This window comes from Amblyraja radiata, chromosome 16 (assembly GCF_010909765.2).
Source record: "Amblyraja radiata isolate CabotCenter1 chromosome 16, sAmbRad1.1.pri, whole genome shotgun sequence".
Lineage (NCBI taxonomy): Eukaryota > Metazoa > Chordata > Chondrichthyes > Rajiformes > Rajidae > Amblyraja > Amblyraja radiata.
This window is the reverse complement of record NC_045971.1, coordinates 446,838-473,143: the sequence shown is the minus strand read 5'-3', so window position 1 is coordinate 473,143 and position 26,306 is coordinate 446,838. Positions and strand designations below refer to the sequence as shown.

Genomic DNA, 26,306 nt, shown 5'->3' with positions numbered 1-26,306 from the left:
GTGTCTATCTTCGGTTTAAAACAGCATCTGCAGTTCCTTCCTACACATTCAGACATGTACATTTTTGGTGCTGAGTTTGCAAATATATTTCTTTATCTTTGTGTTTTCTAGCCTTTCATTTATTTTTAATGTTAAATGTTGTCAACAATTTACACTAATAAGAGTATGAATGATTTATGTTCACTTTTTTCATTCTTTTGTAATGAGTGCAAATATCAGTAACACCCCTCTCTGCGATCCTGGCCACGGTAACAGTAACGGCCACAGTAACTAACAGTCACGGCCACAGTAACTAACAGTAACAGCCACAGTACCTGTAACAGTAACGGCCACAGTAACAGCCACAGTAATAGTAACGGCCACAGTAACAGTAACAGCCACAGTACCTGTAACAGTAACGGCCACAGTAACAGCCACAGTAATAGTAACGGCCACAGTAACAGTAACAGCCACAGTACCTGTAACAGTAACGGCCACAGTAACAGCCACAGTAACAACCACAGTAATAGTAACGGCCACAGTAACAGCCACAGTACCTGTAACAGTAACGGCCACAGTAACAACCACAGTAACAACCACAGTAATAGTAACGGCCACAGTAACAGCCACAGTACCTGTAACAGTAACAGCCACAGTAACGGCCACAGTAACTAACAGTAACTAACAGTAACGGCCACAGTAACAGTAACAGCCACAGTACCTGTAACAGTAACAGCCACAGTAACGGCCACAGCAACGGCCACAGTAACTAACAGTAACGGCCACAGTAACTAACAGTCATGGTCACGGTAATGCCCACAGTAACTGTAACAGTAGCAGCCACAGTAACAGTAACGGCCACAGTAACTAACAGTCACGGCCAAAGTACCAGCCACAGAAACAGTAGCAGCCACAGTAACAGTAACAGTAACAGCCACAGTAACAGTAACAGCCACAGTAACTGCTGGAACATCAATGCTGATGGGTTTTAACAGCCGACACAGGAGGTGGTGCTCAGACAACGGCCCACAGCCCGTCTGGTGACTCCTACCCACAGGAGCGGAACGCCAATGGTGCCTGTCGGCCCTGACATCCACACACAGCCCTGTGAAGACACTCTTGGTTCCTTTACTACAAATACTGAATTGGATGAGCATTTGCAGGACTCAGAAATAATAAATCAAAATACAAGTGTTCTTGGACTGCAAGCATGCCCACTAGGCAAGGTTAAAGTAAAGCCACAGGCGTATGAAGACCAGTCACACATAAGGTGCAACGCAACCATGTAGAGAGTCCAGCAAATAGGCCACAACGTCGATGGAATCTTCAGGGTCTCACAATCATTTACAGCCCAAACAATCAAGCTCCCATTCCACTAACGGCAAGAAGAGAGGGAAGCTTATTATCAACGGATGGGTCCATGTTGCAGAACTCTGCCTTAACACAAGTGTCCTTGACTCCATTCCAGACCTGGACTTCATCCAACAACACTACCTGCTGCAAGCTCGCCACCACCTCGGCTCGGCAGCAGGAGCAGATGCTTCTGATGCAGACAAAACCCACGCTGAAGTTTTACACCTTGACGGAAAGGTTCTACCACCATGAATCCACAGTCTCTACCCCAACCTTGGGAAGCAGGCAGCATGCCAAGAGATTTCAGTCACTGCATGTGGAACTACCTTCAACAATGAAACACGTCTGACCACAGTACAGGAATCTTCCTGCTCTCGACCGTAAAGTAATTACAAGGATGCTCCTTCCAGAAGCAAATCAAATAGAAGAGACATGCGGGGAGAGCATCAACACTGCATATAGCCTTTTGTCAACTGGGCACAAGTCTTTGACTGTCAACTGAGGGGGCTTGTGAAGGCTTCTTCTCAGATTTGGTTGGCTATTCTCATCCTCCATCTGTATGTGGTGTAGGCTTCAGAAGTGATTGTGAGAGGCTAGCTGGTTTAACTGAGGTGAGCAAACATGACAGTGAAGAGCAGTAACCAGGAGATCAATATTCAAGTGACACAGATATTTGGCGGAAAGTCTGTTTGCTGAGACACAGCTAATTGGTAGAAAGACAAGATTTGAGCTGAGGAAACATTCTTCCAGGTAAAGAATGTTGGAGGTCTGGAATTTGCTGCCTGAAAGTAAAGTGGCAGCAAAACCCCAAGCGTAACAAGTGCAAGGATGAGCATGTTATTAGCCACAAGTTAGGATGTGACTGGAAGCCATGTTAACCAAACACAGTGGGCCAAACAACCTCCTTCTGAGCTATTCCATCACGGGAACTTACTCCATGACATGTGGCTGGTGGCCCATTACCTCAGGATACAGAGTGGTGGAGGCATGAGGGTCGAGGCCTGGAGTGCAGGCTACAGGTACAAGCATTACCCAGAGGTGTACGTGCATGGAACACCAAGTGTCCTGACTTGCCGGCCACAGTGGACAGTTTCTGTGTTCAGACAAGGCTCTCTAGATCTGTGGAGCAGACACAGTTGGTTACGTATGTGACAGGAGGAGGAGCAGTAGCGGCTGGGACCAGAGGCTCTAGTAGTCGCATCATACTCGCAAGCTGATAAGACAACAATATTCCAGAGAAGCAAGTCAACCACAGGGCAAGTTTACTGAACAGCTGCACAGGAGGCTGCAGATGTTGGAACCTGGAGCACAAAGCAAACTGCTGAAGGAACAGCACCTCATATTCCGTCTGGGGACCTTGCGTCCATGGCATTAACATTGAATTCTCCCAATTTTGCTAGCCCTTGCTGTCTCCTCCCCTTCCTTAACCCTCTAACTGTGTCCTCCCACCCTCCCATCCACCCGCCCTCGGGCTCCTCCCCCTCCTCCCCTTTTCCTTCTTTCTCCCACCCCCCATCAGTCTGAAGAAGGGTTTCGGCCCGAAACGTCGCCTATTTCCTTCGCTCCAAAGATGCTGCTGCACCCGCTGAGTTTCCCCAGCAATTTTGTGTACCTGCTGAAGGAACTCAATGAGTTTCCCCAAACATCGACCATCCATTCACCTCCGTCCACAGATGTTGCCAAGCCCATTGAGTTCCTCCAGCACCTTGTTTTTTGTTAACAAATGGTTCCACTGATTCTGGGATTGGGGATATTGTAGAGATAAAGTTTCTGGTAAATTCAAAGTACAAAGTTCCTGCAAATATCTAATCTGTGAATAATTAATCTGGAGAACCACCCTCTATTAAAACAACGAGTTGTAAACAGACCTCTGGCCACAGACACCCAGTGCATGAGCTCACACCTGCCCAGGTACTTCTTTCATGCAATTTATTGGAGATCATTAGTAGAGATTAATACTCAGGCTAGCAAAGTCAGAGCTGTACAGCATGGTCCTTCAGCCCACCTTGTCCATACTAGTCCCATATGCCTGCATTTGGTTCATCATAATCCTACATCTGTCCAAATGTCTTTTAAAAGTCGGAATTGTATCCACTTCTGTAGCTTCCTTTGGCAACTTATTGCAGATACGGACTATCCTGAGTGAAAAAAAAGAGTTGCTCCTCTTGCCTTAAGCCTAAACCCTCTAATTTTAGAATCCTCTACCCTGGAAAAAAAGATGATGAGCATACATTTGATCCCTGCCCCTCATGATCTTATACACCTCAATAAGGTCACCACAGCCTCTCACGCTCCAGCCTTTCCAACCTCTCCCCATCACTCAATCCACCGACCAGATAACATCCTGGCCAATAGGTTCTGCACCCTTTCCAACAAAATGACATCCTCCCTATACTTGGGTGAGCAGAACAGCACACAGAACTCCAAGCGCGGTCTCACCAACGACTAGTACAGCTGCATCATGATGTCCCAACGTTTGCGCTCAATACTCTTCCCAATGAAGGCAAGTGTGCCAGATGCCTTCTTCACCACACTGTCCACCTGACTCACCACACTCAGGGAAGTGTGCACCTGTACTTCCACATCTCTCTGCTCTACAACACTCTCCACATCTTGACCACTTACTGTGCAAGTCCTGCCCTGGTTTGACATTCCAAAGTGCAACACCTCAAACGTGTCACCTTCCCAATTGACCACAGTGGTGTGATAAACTTAGATATCTTCCTCACTGTCCACTCTACCATCCAATGTTGGTCTTATCTGCAAAATGTACAAATAATGTTATCGACATTGTCATCCTAAACTTTAATGCCGTTAACAAACAACAGAGGACTCAGCATCGCTCCCAGTGGCTCTCCACTGGTGACAGAGAAACAGCCCTTGACACAAATCTTGTGACTCCTTCCTCCAAGACAGTATTGAATCCAATTAGGCAGCTCATCTTGGATTCCATGTGCACTAGTCTTCCTTGCTTGACTGATTAGTTAGCATTCAAAACAAAGCTTGTCACTGTACCTCGGTGCACAGAGCAATCAAAAATCTCTACACATCTGTCCACTAATTCATACGGATTATTGGGAAGTTGAAAATACAGTCTCATCGCAGTGATGGTCCCCTTCTTGTTTCTACGTTCTACCCACAAAGCCTCACTGGACGATCCCCCAAGAATATCCTATCTGACGACTGTAGGTATGTTCTCCCTGATCACAAAGGCAACACCTTCCGACTTTCTCACCTGCATCTCTCACACCTGCAGCATCTATACCCTGCCACACTGAGCTGCCAGTCCTGTCCATCTCTCAGCCATGTTTCTGATCTGCCTATAATATCCGAGACCCTGAGCTAATCTACGCCCTGACTTCTTCTGCCTTACCTGTGGAGCCTCCAGCATTGAAATGAACACGATATAAAGCACTGGTCTTCCCGCTCTCTGCCCTGCACCTGCTTGTGCTGTCTGCAAACTTTGTTCTCTGACTACAGCATTAGTCCCCAACTTCTCATCTGCTTCCTGCTGTTGTGGGACACTCCCCCAACCAATCTAGTTCAAATATATCCAGAGACGCACAAATCTCCCTTGCAGAATACTGTCCCCCCCGTTCAGATGCACCCCATGTACAGGCCACCTCTGCCCCAGAGACATCCCAATAATCTTCCATGTGCTGCTTTTTAACCTCTTTGCTAACTGGCTACATTCATTCTGCCGGATCTTACCCGTTTTCCTTCCTATCGCACGTACCGATGTGCACAATGATCTCTGGCTGCTCCCCCTCCCCCTCCCCCTCCCCCTTGAGTATGTTCCAAGGAAGTGGAGGAACAGGGTGAGCCAGTCGTACAGACCGGCCCAACCACTGCACCAACAACACACAGGAGGCCCAAAGAGCTGCACGGAACAAACAACCTCATTAAAAACTGGCTAAACCAGGAGCGGCACGAGTGGAGTGCTGCAGCGTTCCGTCCCCCACCAGCGAGCTGGCAGGCCTTTCTTTTGTCAGTGGCACAAAGCAGCGGCGAGGCTGGTATCGGATGGATCAAGTATCGAGTCAGGCATTGTAAGGGAAATCAGAGCTACAGCTGAGGCCCACAGACCTCCACCGAGAACCTGGTGATGTCCCCACAACACACAAACCAGGAGCAGGGGGCAGTTGTATTCCCTTAAACCTGTTCTACATTCAAAGAGATGGTGGCCATTCCACCCACAACTCCCTGCTGTTCCAAAACTACTCTCACCCTCAATTATATCTACAGCTCTTTGGGATAAAGAACTGCAGAGATTCATTACTTTAGGAGAAGTTCCTACTTATTTTAGTCTTGTCAATGTTTCCTGATGGTGAGCAATAACTCTTGGCCCATGATTCACGCCTCGGGACCAGCTCTGGACGTTATAATTAAGGTGCACGACTGTGAGCCCACCAAAAACCAGCAAACCATGGCAGCGACTGGCAGTCAGCTGGCATCCCCAATCCAAACTATACCTGAGGACCACAGAGAGCTTTGCTCATTTATTTACACTTACATTGCAGGCAATACACTGAGTAAAGTTGGGGAGTAGTAAGCGCCATCATATGAGGAATGATGGGGAACTCTGTATCTTCCCTTTGCTCGACAGATTGTACTTGAGTTTGACTTGGTTGTATTATCTGATCTTGATGTATTTTTGCTGTACCTTGGTACATGTGACAATAACAAACCTAAATGTAAAGATGAACAGCAGCACTGCCATTTATTGCCCAACAAACATTCAAAGCAGAAATGATATCAGTGCTTGGGTCAGGTAGCAGCTGTAGTGGGAGAATGATCAGACTGTTCACCAGAGCATCAGCCTGCACGGATGCTGACTCACTCTCTGGCAATGCCTGGTCTGTTGATATTCCTGGTGTGTTCCAGCACTGCCAGTAGTTGCTCGATGTACAGGCACCTTCAGTGCTCTAACTGGCAGACATGAGGTGAACCCAGTCACCACCAAGCCATTATACACTGTAATGGATCGATTGTAATCATGTTTCTGCTGACTGGATAGTACGCAACAAAAGCTTTTCACTGTACCTTGGTACACGTGACAATAAACCAAACTAAACAAGCGACATCACACACAGCCAACTTGTGACCACACAGGCATGGAATAACAACAGGGTCACTGTCGATCGTGGAGAACCTTGGCCTGGCAGTCGGGGGGAGAGGTGGATAATCGCCTGTGAAATAGTGCCATTGGCTTTGTACCTGAGTGAACAGACAAGGCCACCATGCGGTTCACATCCCAATGCAGGAAACACTGCAACAGTCCCTCAGTACTGCAGGGACGGTCTCGATTTGTGGCACAGCCACTTTTAAACATGTGAAACAATCCCTCATTGATCACACAGCATCTAATTACAGGGCACAAAGGGCATAAAAAGGCAGCCATCCTATCGGTACTGTTTGTAGGATTTAAAAATTAACTTTTCAAGGACACCTATGATGAGCCTCCCCTTCAACTGCAAAACATCTACTGGTGCCTCGAGCCAGGAGTTGGCCATAAGCCTGTGTTGATGAGCGAGGTTCACCCACGGTATATCGCAGCTTTGCCTGCACAGGCAGGCAGTGAGATACCATCAACATCGCTGGTCACCAGTAAAGCCGACGGCACTGATCCAGCTTCAACACAGGACTGAACTATGCAACAAACACTAACGCCAGTGCAATGGAATAAATACTTCACCAAATCACTGCTTGCCCAGACCACACTCCCGTTAGAACACAAACCTATCTGCTCTCCATTTCAAACTCCACCTGTTTCCATCTGTCTGACTGCGGCTCCAATACACTCAATGTCCTGACAAAACCCGAATCATTTTGTCGAGCACCTCCACTCAGTCCGCATAAACCTACCTGATCTCCTGGTTGCTAAACACTTTAACTCCCTCTCCCATTCCCATACTGACATTTCTGTCTTGGGGCCCCCTCCATTGTCACAGTGAGACCCAATACAAATTGGAGGAACAACACTTTATATTTTGTTTGGGCACCTTACACCTCAGCAGGATAAATATTGACCTCTGACTTCAAGTAACCTTTGCTCTCCATCCCTCCCCCTTTCCCAGTTCTCCCACCAGTCTGAGTGTCCTCCATTACATTTTATCTCTGTTTGCCTTCTCCTCGCCAACAATGGTCTATTCTACATGGTCCTTGATCTTTATCCTATTTGCCTTGTTTTCAAGCCCTATACTTCCTTATCTCTGTATCCCCCTCGACTCAGTCTGAAGAAGCGTCTTAACCTGAAGCATCACCCATTCCTTCTCTCCAGAGATGCTGCCTGTCCAACTGAATTACTCCAACATTTTGTGTCTATTCTCAGTTTAAACCAGCATCTGCAATTCCTTCCTACACAAAACCTGAATCCTGGCATCTGATATCCCAGCCCAGACCATTCCAACACATGCAGTCATAACCTAATCTTTTCACCGTAAACCTGCACTCATCAGAATTTCGGCGGCTTGTGTGTTAACTCATCTCTTATCCCAGTTTTCTGACCTGCACAAGTTCCACTCCGGCAGCAGTCTGACTTTCAACTGCACAAACATCCAGGCAAAGACTCCATATCTCTCTGGACTAATTTCACACCTACCATCGGGAAGAAGGTTCAGCAGCCAGGAAACTATGGCCACCAGATTCAAGAACAGGTTTGTCCCAACAACCATCAGGCCCTTGGATCCAGAACTGGCTTTCTGATAGAAGAACGAGGGGTGTGGTGAAAGGGTTACGGGCTGTGAGAAAGGCGGTCAAGGTTTGCATCGGGATATAGATCAACTATAGAGATGGGCAGAGAAATGGCAGATTGAATGTAATTCGAGCAAGTGTAAGGCGTTGCACTTTGGGAGGTTGAATGTAAGGGGAAAAGATACAATTATTTGCATGACTCTTAGCAGCAACGATGAACAGAGGGATCTTGGGGTCCAAGTCATGAGAGTGGCAAAACAAGTTGATACAGTTGTAAAGAAGGCATATGGTATGCTTGCCTTCATTGGTCGGGGAATTGAGTAGAAGAATCAGGAAGTCAATCAGGAAGCTTTATAGAACTTTGTTTAGGACATATTTGGAGAATTGCGTGCAGTTCTAGTCACCTCATTACAGGAAGGATGCGGAGGCTTTGGGAAGGGTGCAGAGGTGGTTTACCAGCATGATGATGCCTGGATTAGAAGGTATTAGCTACAGGGAGAGGTTGGACAGACTTGAATTGTTTTTTCTGGCATGCCGGAGTTGTGGGGTGACCTAGTATAAATATATTAAAATTATGAGAGGCAGAGATATAGTAAACAGTGAGAACATATTTCCCAGGATGGAAATATCAAATACTAGAGGTCTTAGCTTTAAGGGAGAGAGGAAAAGTTTGAAGGAGATGTGCAGGACAAGTTGTTTACACACAGGGGGGATGGGTGTTTGGCACCCTCTGACTGGGGTGGTGGTGTAGGCAGATATAATTGTGGCATTTAAGAGGCTTTGGGATAGACACAGGGAATGGAGGGATATGGATGATGTGCTGTCAGGTAAGAGTCGTTCTTGGCATCATGTTTGGCACAGACATTGTGGGCCGAAGGGCCTGTTGCTGTTCTGTATTGTTCTACATTCTTGAACACTACACAACACTAACCTCAGCAACTAAGAACTTCTGCAGCCTGTCTTTGGTGGCACTGAGGACTTTGGGTTTTTTTGCGCGTATTAAGTTTCATAATTTATTGATTATTTTTGTAATTATATATAATCTGGGTGTATTGCATTTACAGGCATCTTAAATTGGTGTAGGTAATAATTTCATTGATCCGTTGTCAGTACATGTGGCAATGAAACACTCCTGACCTCCAGTCTCATGCCACCCCTCCAGACATTATTAACCATGCCAACATAACCACAGACATGTCATCACCTCTGTCACGCCCTTTACGCACATGCGGAGGCCACGTTGTCACACATAACAATATGTGTTCATCTATTTGACACACAGATGACACAGAACTTCTTCGCTCAGGGGTTAGGGAATTGATGGGGTTTTATACCCACTTACGTTATAGAGTCAGTGAGTGCAGAGAAGGTTCATAGAAACATAGAAACATAGAAATTAGGTGCAGGAGTAGGCAATTCGGCCCTTCGAGCCTGCACCGCCATTCAATATGATCATGGCTGATCATCCAACTCAGTATCCCGTACCTGCCTTCTCTCCATACCCTCTGATCCCCTTAGCCACAAGGGCCACATCTAACTCCCTCTTAAATATAGCCAATGAACTGGCCTCGACTACCCTCTGTGGCAGGGAGTTCCAGAGATTCACCACTCTCTGTGTGAAAAAAGTTCTTCTCATCTCGGTTTTAAAGGATTTCCCCCTTATCCTTAAGCTGTGACCCCTTGTCCTGGACTTCCCCAACATCGGGAGCAATCTTCCTGCATCTAGCCTATCCAACCCCTTAAGAATTTTGTAAGTTTCTATAAGATCCCCTCTCAATCTCCTAAATTCTAGAGAGTATAAACCAAGTCTATCCAGTCATTCTTCACAAGACAGTCCTGACATCCCAGGAATCAGTCTGGTGAACCTTCTCTGCACTCCCTCTATGGCAATAATGTCCTTCCTCAGATTTGGAGACCAAAACTGTACGCAATACTCCAGGTGTGGTCTCACCAAGACCCTGTACATCATTCAGATGGAATAAATTTCAGCAACTGGGGGTGTTAATGATTCTGTGGAGCAGAGTGAGATTGTAGTGCTGGTGGAGCAGTGCGAGGGCTGAAGGGCCTATTGCATTAATGGGAATGTCCAAGGGACAGGGCTGAGGGTCTGAAGGGCGATGCAGAGAGGCAGGGTGAGGGGAGGGGGCAGGGTGGAGGGGCAGTGCGGAGAGGCAGGGTGGGCAGGGTGAGGGGGTGGCAGGGTGTAGGGAGGGCAAGGCGGAAGGGCGGAAGGCAGGGTGGCATGATGGGGGTGGGGCGAGCCAAGGGACAATCCCAGACCTTTGACCATCCACTCCAATCCCATTTGCCCACATTAGGACCATATCCTTTAACCATTGCAGTGTCTGACTGCGAGTGTGTCTTCCTCCACCACACTGAGGTCTAGACACAGAACCACTCTCCCTCAAACCTACACCCACGGGCTTTGCCCCACCTCTCTGACAGGCTTCTCCACCCTGCTGCAATCAGCCTGAAGAACGACTTCGGCAGAATGTGCCGGAGTAACAGTGGGTCAGTTGCAGCGTCTCTGGAGAACACGGACCGGACCTTCTCCGGACTGACTGGAGCCGGGGCGGGGGGCGGGGGGAGAAACTTCACCCATTCATCCCCGGCCCCTCACCCACCCCCGGCCCCTCACTGACCCACTAACCCACCCACACACACCCATCCCCGGGCCCCTCACCCTCACCCACCCCCAGTCCTTCACCCACCCCCGGCCCCTCACACCCACACACCCATCCCCGGGCCCCTCACACCCACACCCTGGCCCAGGCCCCTCACTGACCCACTAACCCACCCACACACACCCACCCCCGGCCCCTCACTGACCCACTAACCCACCCACACACACCCATCCCCGGGCCCCTCACCCTCACCCATCCGCAGTCCTTCACCCACCCCCGGCCCCTCACTGACCCCCCACACCCACTAACCCACACACCCACCCCCACCCCAGGCCCCTCACTCCCACTAACCCACACACACACCCCAGGCCCCTCACTAACCCACCCCCACCCACACACCCATCCCCGGGCCGCCACTCACCCACTCACCAGCCGCGGGGGCTCCGGGCCGCGACGCTCGAGCCACATCTTCGCGCCGCCGCCGCCGGCCGGGCCTGACTTCCGGCTGTGGGCGGGTCTGGACACTCCGCCGCGGGGGGCGGGGCTCGGCGCCGGAACCTCTGGCGGGGGCGGGGGGAGCGGTGTGCACGGCGCGCCGGAAGTGCGGCGGGAAGAGGAGGATGCGGCCTGGGGCCCGGCTCCGCTGCGGCCTCGGCCTCGGGCTGGAGTTCCCGCTGCTCCTGCTCCTGTTGGTCTGGGCCCCGCCCGCCCGCTGCTCGCAGGGTGACCGTGAACCCTCCTACCGCCACTGTGTGCATCAATGCGAGCGGCGCAACTGCACCGGGGCCGCGCTGCGGAACTTTCGCTCGGCGCAGCCTCTACACATGCGGCTGACAGGTGCGGACCAACCCTCACACACACACACCCCCCTCCACCCACAGGGACACACATCACCCCCCCCCCCCCCTCACACACACACCCCCCTCACACACACACCCACAGGGACACACCTCCCCCTCACACACACCCCCACAGGGACACAATGCAACACACATCACCCCACCCCCCTCACACACACCCCCACAGGGACACACATCACCCCCCCCCCCTCACACACCCCCCCACAGGGACCCCCCCCCCCCCCCCCCTCGCACCCCCCCCCACAGGGACACACATCCCCCCCCTCACACACACCCCCACAGGGACACACATCATCCCCCCCCCCCCCCCCACACACCACCCCCACAGGGACACACATCACCCCCCCCCCCCCACACACACACACAGGGACACACCCGACACCCATCACCACCCCCCCCCCAGGGACACACCGCGACACACATCACACACCCCCCCCCTCACATACCCCCCTCCACCCACAGGGACACAACGCGACACACATCACCCCCCCCCCCCCCCTCACCCACCCCCCTCCACCCACAGGGATGCACATCCTCACACACCCCTCCCCCACACACCCCACACCCCCCTCACACACACACACCCCTCACACACACACACCCCTCCCCCACACACACCCCTCCTCACACGCACACCCCCCCTCACACACCCCTCCCCACACACACACCTCCCCCACACACCCCCCCCCCCACCCCCCCCCCCCCCCACACCCCCCCCCCCCACACACACACCCCCCCCCACAGGGACACAAACCCCACAAACCCCTCTCCCCCACAGAGACATAGAAACATAGAAAATAGGTGCAGGAGTAGGCCATTCGGCCCTTCGAGCCTGCACCGTCATTCAATATGGTCATGGCTGATCATCCAACTCAGTATCCTGTACCTGCCTTCTCTCCATACCCCCTGATCCCTTTAGCCACAAGGGCCACATCTAACTTCCTCTTAAATATAGCCAATGAATTGTGGCCTCAACTGCCTTCTGTGGCAGAGAATTCCACAGATTCACCACTCTCTGTGTGAAAAATGTTTTCCTCATCTCGGTCCTAAAAGATTTCCCCCTTATCCTTAAACTGTGACCCCTTGTTCTGGACTTCCCCAACATCGGGAACAATCTTCCTGCATCTAGCCTGTCCAACCCCTTAAGAATTTTGTACGTTTCTATAAGATCCCCCCTCAATCTTCTAAATTCTAGCGAGTACAAGCAGAGTTTATCCAGTCTTTCTTCATATGAAAGTCCTGACATTCCCCACACACACCCCTCCCCACACACACCCCCACAACCACCCCATCCCTCACGCACACCCATGCACACATCCCCCCTCCCCCCACAGGGACACATCCCCACAATCTCCCCCTCACACACACCCCTCACGCCCCCACAGGGACACACCTCCACATCCCCCCCATCCCTCACACACACCCCTCCCCTTCAACAGGGACCCCCCACAGGGACACACCCCTCCCCACACACACCCCTCACCCCCACAGTGACACACCCCTCCCCACGGGACACACACCCCATCGGAGACTCGCCGGGACACTACCCCCCCCTTCCCAGGACAAACCCTCTATCGGACACACACCCCTCCCGTGAACCCACTACCCCTCGCTGAGGACCAGACCAAATGTGTAAGAAGGAACTGCAGATGCTGGTTTAAACCGAAGATGTTTCGGGTCGAGACCAATCTTCAGAGGAAACGTCAATCCATTCCTTCTCTCCAGAGATGCTGCCTGTCCCGCTGTGTTACTCCGGCATTTTGTGTCTACCTTCACCCCTCACTGGGGACAGTCTCCGAGACACATTTCACGATACGCACACTTCCTTATGGGGTACACCACACTCTTTCCACCTACCACAGGGACCCTTCACCCCCCCATCCCGGGGACCCTTCACTCCCTCCCATCCCGGGGACTCTGCCCCCCCATCCCAGGGACCCTGCCCCCCCCCATCCCGGGGACCCTTCACCCCCCCATCCCAGGGACCCTTCACCAGGATCTGTGACCCTGGACCCACCTCCCACTCTTTGCCCCCCCCCCCCCCCAAGATCTTGGCCTGCACCCCACAAGGTTCTGATGATCAACTTCCAACGACCAGTGATTCCCGCTGCTGTGATTAGTCAGTCAGAGCTTTCCTTATTCCCGTTGACTTGGACCTTACTCCTGGTTACTGATCCACCTCCATCCTGTCCTCTTTGTTCGGACCTGGAGGTGTTGGGACCTGACCGCTGGTATTCCATATTGAACTTTAATACCTGACTATTGGCCGGTTAATGGCTGCTTTTCTGAGAAATGAATCTATATTGTAGTGTGTGATCATTGGTGCTGTGTTGAGATGAAGTTTGTGTGTTTATGCTGGCAGGCTGGAGCTGTGCGGATGATTGCCAATATGACTGTATGTGGGCCACTGTGGGTGTGTATCTCACAGAGGGACACAAGGTGCCTCAGTTTCATGGCAAGGTAATGAGAAACAGTGCATTTAGAGACCCACCCTTTGCTATTGAGTCGAATGCAGCCTGTTTTATCTGTCCTGTTGCAAATATCCTCTTATTTTATGGAGACAGAGCTTATACCAGGGCAGTCTGGGTCTCTCCATGGAGCCCCTCATTCCAACTTGAGCTTTAGCTGGCAGAGGCACCCACCCAGCCAGCATTGCTCTTGGCAGGACAGGGGACAGTGGGTGAGGGCAGGGGACAGCATGTGGGGGTGGAGTAGTGGTCAGAGGCAGGGTGTGGGAGAGGATGGAGAACGGATGGGGAGGGAGGGCGGGTTGTTCCTGCACGGTGGGGGGGGGGGGGGTGGGGGGAGGTGAGTGTGGGTTAGGGTGTGTGTGAGGGGAAGTGTGGTGGATCAGTGTACGTGACCTCCTGTCTGATGCTCCCTCTCTTCCTCCTGTAGTGGCCCTTCTACCGGTTCCTTTGCTTCCAGGAGCCGGCCTCAGCCATTGCCTCCATGCTGAACGGACTGGCCAACCTGCTGATGCTGGCCCGGTACCGGGCAGCAGTGCCCACCGAGTGCCCCATGTACCACACCTGTGTGTCCTTCGCCTTCGTAAGCAAACCGCCATCCCCACGCTCTGCTCTCCGCGTAACGCCTGCTAATGGCAAAGCCCCTCTGTGTGTGGGCTGTTGTATGCTGGGGGAGGGGGGGTTGTACCCTGACGATGGCGTTGCCCTGGCGACCGCATTACCACTGTTTGTGGCACGTGGGGAGGGAATGTTCTGCGCTCTGGCCGTGGAGGTTTGGGCACCATCCTGCCCCTGGCCTTGTCCGAGATGAAACCATAGCCGCTCGCTGAGTAAACAGTGGGTGGAAGGCGATGTTGACCGCAGTGTATCCCCAGTGAGGGAGACGGGATGGAGGGGGCAACGTTGACCGGGCGCTGTGCACTGCCCGGTCCTGCAGTGTATCCCCAGTGAGGGAGACGGGATGGAGGGGACGGTGTTGACCGGGCGCTGTGAGCCGGGCACTGTGAGCTGGGCACTGCCCTGTCCTGCAGTGTATCCCCAGTGAGGGAGACGGGATGGAGGGGGCAACATTGACCGGGCGCTGGGCACTGCCCTGTCCTCCAGTGTATCCCCAGTGAGGGGGACGGGATGGAGGGGGCAACGTTGACCGGGCGCTGTGAGCCGGGCACTGTGAGCTGGGCACTGCCCTGTCCTGCAGTGTATCCCCAGTGAGGGAGACGGGATGGAGGGGGCAACGTTGACCGGGCATTGTGCGCCGGGTGCTGGGCACTGCCCTGTCCTGCAGTGTATCCCCAGTGAGGGGGACAGGATGGAGGGAGCGGTCACACTGCTCTGGGAACGTTCCTGGAAAACCCTGCTCCGCACCGCGGGATGATGGGAGAGTGCGGAGGGGAAGGGAACCTCCACACTAACGGTGAGTGGAGCTGTTCCATGCATGATCAAGTGTTTTGTCACCTCTCTCTCACAGGTCACCCTCAACGCCTGGGTCTGGTCCACTGTGTTCCACACTCGGGACACTGCACTGACAGAGGTGAGTACCAGAGCCCAGTGCTTCCACCCTGCTCCCACTCACTCAATGTTGCTGCATTTACCCTCATTTTAATTTTGCAGAAAATGGATTACTTCTGTGCCTCGGCCGCTGTGCTTTACTCCATCTACCTGTGCTGTGTGCGGTGAGTGTTGTGTGTCAAGCCCTCCTCCCTCCCTCCCTCCCTCCCTCCCGCCCGCCTCTGTGGGCCCACAAACGGGTGGTGAGGAGGGGTGGGGATGGAGGCTGAGGTGGAGGTTGGGAGGAGGGTGGGGTCTGCCTGACAAGTGGCTCTGGGACACACAAAGGCATGGTGTTGTTTGCCAGGGCAGCTGGTGTTTCAGCTGTAGATGTCTCTCTGTTGCTGCTTGCTGACCTCTTCTGGTTTGATAGTCACGGTGTTTGATACAGCTCCCTGTACACAAACAACTTCTTGTACCGGCTGCAGCCTCACTGCCTCTCCTGTGGAATCCCTTCTCCTGACCTGCATGTCCCTAGCACAGGAGATGGAGCATCAGGATTTACTTTAGAGATACAGCACTGAAACAGGCCCTTCAGCCCACCGAGTCCACGCCGACCAGTGATCACCCCACACACTAACACTATCCTACACACTAGAGACAATTTATAATTTTACAGAAGCCAATTAACCAAAAAAATGTCGTGTCTCTGGAATGTGTGGGGAAACCGGAGCACCCGGACAAAACCCACGCAGTCACAGGGAGAACGTATAAACACTGTACAGACATCACCCGCAGTCAGGATTGAACCTGGGTCTCTGGCGCAGTGAGGCATCTCTGTATAATGTGTGGTCTCTGTGTGTGATGTGGGGTCTCTCTGTGTGATGTGGGGTCTCTGTGTGTGATGTGGGGTCTCTCTGTGTGATGTGGGGTCTGTGTGATGAGGGGTCTGTGCCTGGGGTCTCTGTGTGTGATGTGGGGTCTCTGTGTGTGATGTGGGGTCTCTGTGTGTGATGTGGGGTCTCTGTGTGTGATGTGGGGTCTCTCTGTGTGATGTGGGGTCTCTCTGTGTGATGTGGGGTCTGTGTGATGAGGGGTCTGTGCCTGGGGTCTCTCTGTGTGATGTGGGGTCTCTCTGTGTGATGTGGGGTCTCTCTGTGTGATGTGGGGTCTGTGTGATGAGGGGTCTGTGCCTGGGGTCTCTGTGTGTGATGTGGGGTCTCTGTGTGTGATGTGGGGTCTCTGTGTGTGATGTGGGGTCTCTGTGTGTGATGTGGGGTCTCTCTGTGTGATGTGGGGTCTCTCTGTGTGATGTGGGGTCTGTGTGAAGTGGGGTCTGTGCCTGGGGCTCTGTGTGATGTGGGGTCTCTGTGTGTGATGTGGGGTCTCTGTGTGTGATGTGGGGTCTCTCTGTGTGATGTGGGGTCTGTGTGATGTGGGGTCTGTGCCTGGGGCTCTGTGTGATGTGGGGTCTCTGTGTGTGATGTGGGGTCTCTGTGTGTGATGTGGGGTCTCTCTGTGTGATGTGGGGTCTGTGTGATGTGGGGTCTGTGCCTGGGGTCTCTGTGTGTGATGTGGGGTCTCTCTGTGTGATGTGGGGTCTGTGCCTGGGGTCTCTGTGTGTGATGTGGGGTCTCTCTGTGTGATCTCTCTGTGTGATGTGGGGTCTCTGTACGATGTGCCTGTCACACACATGGACTGCTGCCATCCCTGGTCATGGTGTGTTTCCTCACCAGAACCGTGGGCCTGCACCGCCCCTGGGTGGCCAGTCTCTTTGGAACGCTGCTGATTGTGCTGTTCACCGGCCACGTCTGGTACCTCACCTACATCCGCTTTGACTACGGATACAACATGACCGCCAATGTGTTAATAGGTAAGGAGAGCAGGGGGTGGGGAGGGGACGGGTGGCCATGCAGAGTTACTGTGCAGTGGCTGATGGAGCTGCCACTGGGCATGGTGTGCTGATTGATGCTACCCCACTGTACTGTGCCTCCAGGCCTGTTCAACGTGTTGTGGTGGCTGGGCTGGTGTTTGAGGAACCGCCGACGCCTGCCCTACGTGTGGAAGTGCGCAGCGGTGGTGGTGATGCTGCACGGACTGGCGCTGCTCGAGCTGCTCGACTTCCCGCCGCTGCTGTGGGTGCTGGATGCCCACGCTGCCTGGCACTTCAGTACCATCCCTGTACCCTTCCTGTTCTACAGGTCAGTGTGGGCAACGTCGCAGCTACCGACCCTTCGCTCCGCGCACTCCTCCCGTCCCAATCCTACTGCCCCCCCAATCCTAACGTCACAGCCCCCGACCCCTCGCACCGCCCCTCCCCACTGCCCCCCCCCACCCACCCCAACCCTAACGTCGCAGCTTCCGACCCCTTGCACCGCTCTCCCACTGACCCCCCCCTCCACCGGCTCTGCTCCTACAACCCCCCCCCCCCCCCCCCCCCCCCCCCCCCCGACTGCCCCAGTCTCACCTCTGCTGTGGGTGCTGGATGCCCACGCAACCTGGCACTTCAGCACCATCCCCGTACCCTTCCTCTTTTACAGTGTGGGCAGTGTCACAGCTCCCAACTCCTCCGTCCCGCCCCTCCCCCAGCTCTCTCTCACCCTGGCAAAAGCTGCCCCCTCCAACCTGCCCCCCTTCAAGTGAAACTTTATTTTACACAGAAGGTGTTGGGGGGCTGGAACCTGCTGCCGGGGATGGGGGTGAAGGCTGATATACGATAGTGGTGTTTAAGAGACTCTTGGATAGGGACATGGATACGGAGGGATATGGATCACACGCTTGCAGATATGAGAATTGGTTTAGGCATCGTGCAACACACAGACAATGTGGGCTGAAGGGCCTGTTCCTGTGCTGTACCTTTATGTTCTCTGCCTGATGTAGGGGCATCAGTAACTGCCACGTGAGCCCACGAGCGGTGCCAGCAGGTGTGGGCCGATACTGCGCACACAGAGAGGCTGCCGTCACACTGTGACCCCCCGCAGCCTCCAGTCTGGGCCTCTGTGTGGCGTTAACTCCTCATACTGGAGTTACAGAGGCAGGACCCGGTGCTACAAACGTTGCAGCATTATAGTGGAAGGGGATTTCAGTGCCTGTGACCAGCTTTGTATTGATCAGCAGTGAAACGGCAGTGTGATCATACATTAACTGTCACTCTCTGCCCTCTCCACCTGCCCCTGCCCGCCCTCTGCCCTCTCCCTGCCCTCTGCCCCCTCCATAACCCTGCCCTCTGCCCTCTGAACCTGCCCTCTCCCTGACCCTGCCTTCTGACCCTAACCCTCTCCCTGACCCTGCCTTCTGACCCTAACCCTCTCCCTGACCCTGCCCTCTAACGCTACCCTCTGACCCTGCCCTCTGACCTCTGACCCTGCCCTCTACCCTCTGACCCTACCCTCTAACCTCTGCCCCTGCCCGCAGCTTCCTGGTGGATGACAGCCTGCAGCTTCTGGCTGTGAGGGGAGGTTACCGAAAGGAGGAGTAACGCGGAAACTGGCCTGAGGACCGAGGGTGACACCTTCCGGATTCGCCACTCTCACGCGGGGCCTTTGTGTATGTGTGTGTGTGTCCGTGTATACCGAGCTGTACATGCGTGTGTGTGTCCGTGTATACTGGGCTGTACATGCGTGTGTGTGTCCGTGTATACTGGGCTGTACATGTGTGTGTGTCCGTGTATACCGGGCTGTAGATGTGTGTGTGTCCGTGTATACCGGGCTGTACATGTGTGTGTGTGTGTCCGTGTATACCGGGCTGTACATGCGTGTATGTGTCCGTGTATACTGGGCTGTACATGCGTGTGTGTGTCCGTGTATACTGGGCTGTACATGCGTGTGTGTGTCCGTGTATACTGGGCTGTACATGTGCGTGTGTGTGTCCGTGTATACCGGGCTGTACATGCGTGTGTGTGTCCGTGTATACCGGGCTGTACATGTGTGTGTGTGTCCGTGTATACCGGGCTGTACATGCGTGTGTGTGTGTCCGTGTATATCGGGCCCTGTGCCTCGTGCCACTGCTGATGCTGCTGCCGGTGGGAACCCGTCTACAGCGTGACATCCTGTCTGATGCTTCACGTCTGGGTCCCCCCCCGGCCCCCCGGCCCCCGCACAATTCCCCCTCTCCACTCTTGGGTCACCCGCAGTCTGCACGGCACCACCCACTGCATTACTGCGGCCCCACCCTCGCAGCTAATCCGCAGCAGCCCCGCCCCCCCCCTCCCCTCCCACCTGTGTCCCCATCCCTCCCCCCCACCCCCTCCCCAGCCACACTCCTCAGTATCAGAGACCCAGGGCCAGGCACCAGCACATTCTCCAGCCACTAAACTGAATGTCAGGAATATTTTGAAGGACCAATAAACGAGTACATTTCTGTGACGGATGTGTTTTGTAGCTGGGTCAGAATGTTGGTTTGTTCACCTCAGTGTAGTGAGGCCCTTCAGCCCACAGGTGCCGGCAGCTTTGCTGCTGTACCTGCCCACCAGCGCTGTGGGTGGTGGGGAGGAATCGGAGTGGATGGATGGGGAGGGGGTTAGTGGGTGTGTGTGGGAAGGGGGGGTTGTGTGGGGAGGGGGATAGTGGGTGTGTGTGGGGAGGTGGGTGTGTGGGGAGGGGGCTAGTGGGTGTGTGTGGAGAGGGGGGATTGTGTGGGGAGGGGGTAGGAGTGTGGGGAGGGGGCTAGTGGGTGTGTGTGGGGAGGGGGATAGTGGGTGTGTGTGGGGAGGGGGTAGGGGTGTGGGGAGGGGGCTAGTGGGTGTGTGTGGGGAGGGGGGATTGTGTGGGGAGGGGTGTGGGGAGGGGGCTAGTGGATGTGGGGGTGGGTGTGTGGGGAGGGGGCTAGCGGTGGAGTTGCTGCCTGACAGCGCCAGAGACCCGTGTTCGATCCTGACAACGGGTGCTGTGTGGACGGAGTTTGCATGTTCTCCCCGTGACCACGTGGGTTTTCTCCGGGTGCTCCAGTTTCCCCCCACGCACACCCACTCCAAAGACGTACAGGTTTGTAAGTTAATTGGCTTGGTGTAAATGTAAATTGTCCCCAGTGTGTGTAGTATTATTGTGCGGGGATCGCTGGGCGGTGTGGGCCTGTTTACTTATCTCTAAAAGTTCCCCGGCAGTTTATGATGTGTCTGAGTCTCCATGAGTTTTAACTCTGCCTTTATTCTGTACAACCTCACACCATGTCTTGTTCACACACACACGCGAGGCGGGTGAAGCTTTGTAAGCAGCGCATTGAGCAAGGCCGGACACAGCACAGCTGGACACAGCTGCCCACATTGCACAAAGTCACAACACGTTGCAATTACACACAGCTGGAACAGCTGGACAGCGCGCCGGGGTGCAGGGCCATCCCTCCACTACACGGGTGGTGCAGTTACGAGGAGGGGAGGGTTTAGTTTCCGGGCCGTGGCGTTGAAACAATAAAGACCGGGAGACGCTGGCGGCTGCGGCGCGGATCAGGAGCGGCGGCTGAGCCTTTCCCCGTCCGGGCTGGGTCAGTAATGCGCTCCGTGTGGCTCGGCAGTAAGCGCATGGACACATAGATACAATAAACAAAGTTGCCTACAGTGTGCCAGACCCCGGGCGCTCCCTGATGCGCCCCGACCGGGGAGGAGGGGGGAGCAGAGGGTTACGTGCGCCGAGGTACAGTGGGAAGCATTTGCTATCCAGTCAAAAGCCTATACGTGAGCAGACTGCAGGTTTGGAGGGAACATAGGAAAGGGGGAGGAGACAGATGGGATTGCAGGCAGGGGATGGGCAGAGTGGCCTAAGGGGAGTATATACTATTTCCCTGCATTGTGAAGGGGAGGGAGGGTAGCGCCGCTCACAGCTTCTGAGCCTGGAGGTAAAAGACGCCGCTCACATCGTCCACGCCGGTCTGTAGCTCGGGCGGCATGTTGTAGGTCTTGAAGACGCGGATGTTGTAGCCGGCGTTGCCCACCGCCTCCCGCACATACGCCTCATCGAGCGGGACCACGGGGAGCTTGGCCTCGCCCGCCAGGTAGTAGGACTCGCCCAGCGCGCCGACCATCAGCAGCGAGCCGCCGGATCTCAGCAACGACGTGATGTTGGCCAGAGCCTGCTGCAGCGCCTCCTTATCCCGGCACACCGACTCCAGACAGAAGGTGGTGGTGATGGCATCCACCGGCTCCAGCAGTCGCGGCTGCAGCGGCTGCAACTGCGTGATGTCGCAGTGGTACACCTCCTTAATCCTATCCCTCATCCGCTGCTGCATGGCCTGCCACTGGTCCCTGCGCGGACATCACCCGTCAGTAGCTGGTCCCCGCCGCCAACCCAGCGAGCCTCCCCACCCCCACCCCAGCGAGCCTCCCCACCCCCACCCCAGCGAGCCTCCCCACCCCCACCCCAGCGAGCCTCCCCACCCCCACCCCAGCGAGCCTCCCCACCCCCACGCGAGTTCCCCCCCCCACCCCAGCGAGCCTCCCCACCCCCACGCGAGTTCCCCCCCCCACCCCAGCGAGCCTCCCCACCCCCACCCCAGCGAGCCTCCCCACCCCCACCCCCACGCGAGTTCCCCTACCCACGCGAGTTCCCCCACCCCACGCGAGTTCCCCCCCACCCCAGCGAGCCTCCCCACCCCCACGCGAGTTCCCCCCCACCCCCGAGCCCTTCCCCCCACCGCGTGTCCCCCCACCCCCGCGAGTCCCGCACTGACCCAGCATTCTCTGAGAATAAATCCACCATCTCTGTCTTCAACAGGTGAATAGAAACATAGAAATTAGGTGCAGGAGTAGGCCATTCGGCCCTTCGAGCCTGCACCGCCATTCAATATGATCATGGCTGATCATCCAACTCAGTATCCCGTACCTGCCTTCTCTCCATACCCTCTGATCCCCTTAGCCACAAGGGCCACATCTAACTCCCTCTTAAATATAGCCAATGAACTGGCCTCGACTACCCTCTGTGGCAGAGAGTTCCAAAGTTTCACCACTCTCTGTGTGAAAAAAAGTTCTTCTCATCTCGGTTTTAAAGGATTTCCCCCTTATCCTTAAGCTGTGACCCCTTGTACTGGACTTCCCCAACATCGGGAGCAATCTTCCTGCATCTAGCCTGTCCAACCCCTTAAGAATTTTATAAGTTTCTATAAGATCCCCTCTCAATCTCCTAAATTCTAGAGAGTATAAACCAAGTCTATCCAGTCTTTCTTCATAAGACAGTCCTGACATCCCAGGAATCAGTCTGGTGAACCTTCTCTGCACTCCCTCTAGGGCAATAATGTCCTTCCTCAGATTTGGAGACCAAAACTGTACGCAATACTCCAGGTGTGGTCTCACCAAGACCCTGTACAACTGCAGTAGAACCTCCCTGCTCCTATACTCAAATCCTTTTGCTATGAAAGCTAACATACCATTCGATTTCTTCACTGCCTGCTGCACCTGCATGCCTACTTTCAATGACTGGTGTACCATGAGATCCAGGTCTCGCTGCGTCTCCCCTTTTCCTAGTCGGCCACCATTTAGATAATAGTCTGCTTTCCTGTTTTTGCCACCAAAATGGATAACCTCACATTTATCCACATTATACTGCATCTGCCAAACATTTGCCCACTCACCCAGCCTATCCAAGTCACCTTGCAGTCTCCTAGCATCCTCCTCACAGCTAACACTGCCCCCCAGCTTAGTGTCATCCGCAAACTTGGAGATATTGCCTTCAATTCCCTCATCCAGATCATTAATATATATTGTAAATAGCTGGGGTCCCAGCACTGAGCCTTGCGGTACCCCACTAGTCACTGCCTGCCATTGTGAAAAGGATCCGTTTACTCCTACTCTTTGCTTCCTGTTTGCCAGCCAGTTCTCTATCCACATCATTACTGAACCCCAATGCCGTGTGGTTTAAGTTTGTATACTAATCTCTTATGTGGGACATGGTCGAAAGCCTTCTGGAAGTCCAGATACACCACATCCACTGGTTCTCCCCTATCCACGCTACTAGTTACATCCTCGAAAAATTCTATAAGATTCGTCAGACATGATTTACCTTTTGTAAATCCATACTGACTTTGTCCAATGATTTCACCACTTTCCAAATGTGCTGCTATCCCATCTTTAATAACTGAATCTAGCAGTTTCCCCACTACCGATGTTAGACTAACTGGTCTGTAATTCCCCGTTTTCTCTCTCCCTCCCTTCTTAAAAAGTGGGGTTACGTTTGCTACCCGCCAATCCTCAGGAACTACTCCAGAATCTAAAGAGTTTTGAAAGATTATTACTAATGCATCCACTATTTCTGGAGCTACTTCCTTACGTACTCTGGGATGCAGCCTATCTGGCCCTGGGGATTTATCGGCCTTTAATCCATTCAATTTACCCAACACCACTTCCCGGCTAACCTGGATTTCACTCAATTCCTCCAACTCCTTTGACCCGCGGTCCCCTGCTATTTCCGGCAGATTATTTATGTCTTCCTTAGTGAAGACAGAACCAAAGTAGTTATTCAATTGGTCCGCCATATCCTTGTTCCCCATGATCAACTCACCTGTTTCTGACTGCAAGGGACCTACATTTGTTTTAACTAATCTCTTTCTTTTCACATATCCTAGTCATAGAGTGATACAGCGTGGAAACAGGCCCTTCGGCCCAACTTGCCCACACCGGCCAACATGCCCCCACCGGCCTGTATCCCTCTAAACCTGTCCTATCCCTGCACCTGTCCAATGTGTATTACACTTTGTATTAGCACCTGTTCCTTATTTTTAATGACTTCGGGTTCTCGGTTCTCCCACAAGAAACATCTTCCCACAACCCACCTTGTCGACGCTCCTCGGGTTCGATCCTGGCTTCAGCGGCTGTCCGCGTGGAGTTTGCACGTTATCCCCGTGACCGCGTGGGTTTGCTCCGGGTGCACCGGTGTCCTCCCACATTCCCAAGATTTGCGGGTTTGTAGGTTAATCGGCCTTCTGTAAATTGTCCCGAGTGGGCAGGGAGTGGGTGATCGGCATGGACTCCGATCGTCCTACACTGACCCCTGCATTGACCCCTGTAGTGAACCCTGCACTGACCCCTGCAGTGACCCCAGGACCACTCACCTCTTGCCCTCCAGGCCACACACGTACTTGATGAAGGGGCTCCAGTCGAAGGCACCGAGCTCCCCGCGCAACCAGCGCCGCAGCTCCTCCCGGTTCACCTCCAGATAGTCAGACATGATGACGGAGCCGAACCAGTCACAGGCGCTGATCACCTGGTAGAAGGTGGGTCCGGAGCCGATGTCCAGCAGCGTATCCCCTCGGATCTCCCCTACACACACAAAGCGTCCCAGTCACAGACAGCCCGTGGACCGGGGCTACTCCTCCACCGCCTCAGCCCACACTGCCCCCCCCCCCGCCACCGCTCCCACCGGACAACACTGACCCACACTGACCCGCACTGACCCACACTGACCCGCACTGACCCACAATGACTCGCACTGACCCCACCATCACAGACCAGTCCACACCATCCTGCACTGATCCCACCATCCCACCGTCCAGCTGCTCACTCCTGTGGCGCTGCGGGGACCGGGCATCCCACACACTCTGCAGCCTCCCAGGCCACTGGACATCTCTGCCCCGCCCCACTGACACCAGACCACTGATGTCCCTGGTCCACACTGCCAACTGCCCCTCCTGCAGTCACTGAAGGTCATTGACCCTTCTTTGTGTCTCCAGCCACACTGACCCCTCCCTATGCCCCCGCCACACTGGCCCTCTCCGGCCACACTGACCCCTCCCTGTGCCCCCGCCACACTGGCCCTCTCCGGCCACACTGACCCCTCCCTGTGCCCGGCGCTGTTCCTGACCTGTGGAGAACGAGGCTGCGAAGCAACGAAGTTTCCATGGCACAACGCTGTCCTCTCGCTGAAAGTTTGCCCTGGGCGACGTGTAGTTGTTCTGTAGGTAAGCCCGAGGGTTGAAGAGTTGGTACCCGTCAGCACCCTGTGCCATCCTCACCGTGGCACGCTGGCACTGCCCAGAGAATCTACAGTGACCACTGCACTGCACTGACCAGGGGCGCAGCAGAGTGACCACTGGTTACCCACTAGGCCGTGCTGGAAGGAGAGAGCGTTCTGCAACAGAGGGCCAATGTTGTGGCATTTATACGCTGTGAGTACATCAGCGCTGTGGGGCAGGTTCAGAATGATTTCATTAGCCAGGTTAAGGACCCTGGTAAACAGCGTTATCAGTGATGGAAATCAGTGGCAACCTTCGGGCTGAGCATAAATCTATGTGAATGTCGTGTGGACGCGGCGCAGTTTATCAGCAGCGGATGAGAGCCAAGTGTTTAATTGTTGTATCCACCAGGACCGGAACTCCGACATTCTGACTCGCTGCTGCTTGACGGACACATTCAAGTTGAAGTTCAAGTGAGTTTATTGTCATGTGCCCCTGTATAGGACAATGAAATTCTTGCTTTGCTTAAGCACACAGAAAATAGTAGGCATTTACTACAAAACAGATAAATGTGTCCATATACCATGATATAAATATATACACACATGAATAAATAAACTGATAGTGCAAATAACAGAAAGTGGTTGGTAATAATCAGAGTTTTGTCCGAGCCAGGTTTAATAGCCTGATGGCTGAGGGGAAGTAACTATTCCTGAACCTGGTTGTTGCAGTCTTCAGGCTCCTGTACCTTCTACCTGAAGGTAACAGGGAGATGAGTGTGTGGCCAGGATGGTGTGGGTCTTTGATGATACTGCCAGCCTTTTTGAGGCAGCGACTGCGATAAATCCCCTCAATGGAAGGAAGGTCAGAGCCGATGATGGACATTAGGGCAACAACAGAAATAAATCCAAAACAATCAATAATGCGCCACATTCCCAGATACACAGCGTGGAAACAGGCCCTTCGGC

General features: G+C 53.8%; 3 protein-coding genes across 5 annotated transcripts in view; 1 reads left to right on the top strand and 2 right to left on the bottom strand.

Moving 5' to 3' along the window:
- The window catches only part of erbb2 (erb-b2 receptor tyrosine kinase 2), a 37,117-nt gene extending 25,920 nt beyond the window's left edge, over nucleotides 1–11,197 (bottom strand). Inside the window, exon 1 of the mRNA XM_033034818.1 lies at nucleotides 11,079–11,197. The gene's annotated coding sequence lies outside the window, so the exon portion shown is untranslated. The remainder of the gene's footprint in view (nucleotides 1–11,078) is intronic.
- Nucleotides 11,198–11,223: 26 nt separating this feature from the next.
- On the top strand, nucleotides 11,224–19,829 carry pgap3 (post-GPI attachment to proteins phospholipase 3). 3 transcript variants are annotated; one of them, XM_033034820.1, is made up of 8 exons: nucleotides 11,224–11,486; nucleotides 13,872–13,969; nucleotides 14,408–14,560; nucleotides 15,446–15,508; nucleotides 15,589–15,650; nucleotides 17,202–17,338; nucleotides 17,462–17,666; nucleotides 18,880–19,829. In XM_033034820.1, exons 1-8 carry the CDS (start codon nucleotides 11,270–11,272, stop codon nucleotides 18,941–18,943), a joined length of 999 nt encoding a protein of 332 aa, XP_032890711.1. In that variant the 5' UTR covers nucleotides 11,224–11,269; the 3' UTR covers nucleotides 18,944–19,829. The 3 variants fall into 3 exon arrangements, 2 of the variants coding, with proteins under 2 accessions (XP_032890711.1, XP_032890712.1); XR_004414287.1 differs by lacking the exon at nucleotides 15,589–15,650; XM_033034821.1 differs by lacking the exon at nucleotides 14,408–14,560.
- A 760-nt stretch (nucleotides 19,830–20,589) lies between these two features.
- On the bottom strand, nucleotides 20,590–25,494 carry pnmt (phenylethanolamine N-methyltransferase). The gene is made up of 3 exons (XM_033034823.1): nucleotides 25,248–25,494; nucleotides 24,499–24,706; nucleotides 20,590–21,700 (listed from the first exon to the last, which is right to left on the bottom strand). Exons 1-3 carry the CDS (start codon nucleotides 25,390–25,392, stop codon nucleotides 21,274–21,276), a joined length of 780 nt encoding a protein of 259 aa, XP_032890714.1. The 5' UTR covers nucleotides 25,393–25,494; the 3' UTR covers nucleotides 20,590–21,273.
- Nucleotides 25,495–26,306: the final 812 nt, after the last annotated feature.

Excerpts from the sequence above, each read along its gene's own strand:
- pnmt (XM_033034823.1), bottom strand. The coding sequence starts at position 25,392 with ATGGCACAGGGTGCTGACGGGTACCAACTCTTCAACCCTCGGGCTTAC. Across the intron at positions 24,707-25,247 it reads CGCAGCCTCGTTCTCCACAG|GGGAGATCCGAGGGGATACG; the intron begins GTCAGGAACAGC and ends TTGTGTGTGTAG. Across the intron at positions 21,701-24,498 it reads TGTGGCCTGGAGGGCAAGAG|GGACCAGTGGCAGGCCATGC; the intron begins GTGAGTGGTCCT and ends ATGTCCGCGCAG.
- pgap3 (XM_033034820.1), top strand. The coding sequence starts at position 11,270 with ATGCGGCCTGGGGCCCGGCTCCGCTGCGGCCTCGGCCTCGGGCTGGAG. Across the intron at positions 11,487-13,871 it reads TCTACACATGCGGCTGACAG|GCTGGAGCTGTGCGGATGAT; the intron begins GTGCGGACCAAC and ends TTATGCTGGCAG. Across the intron at positions 17,339-17,461 it reads GACCGCCAATGTGTTAATAG|GCCTGTTCAACGTGTTGTGG; the intron begins GTAAGGAGAGCA and ends CTGTGCCTCCAG.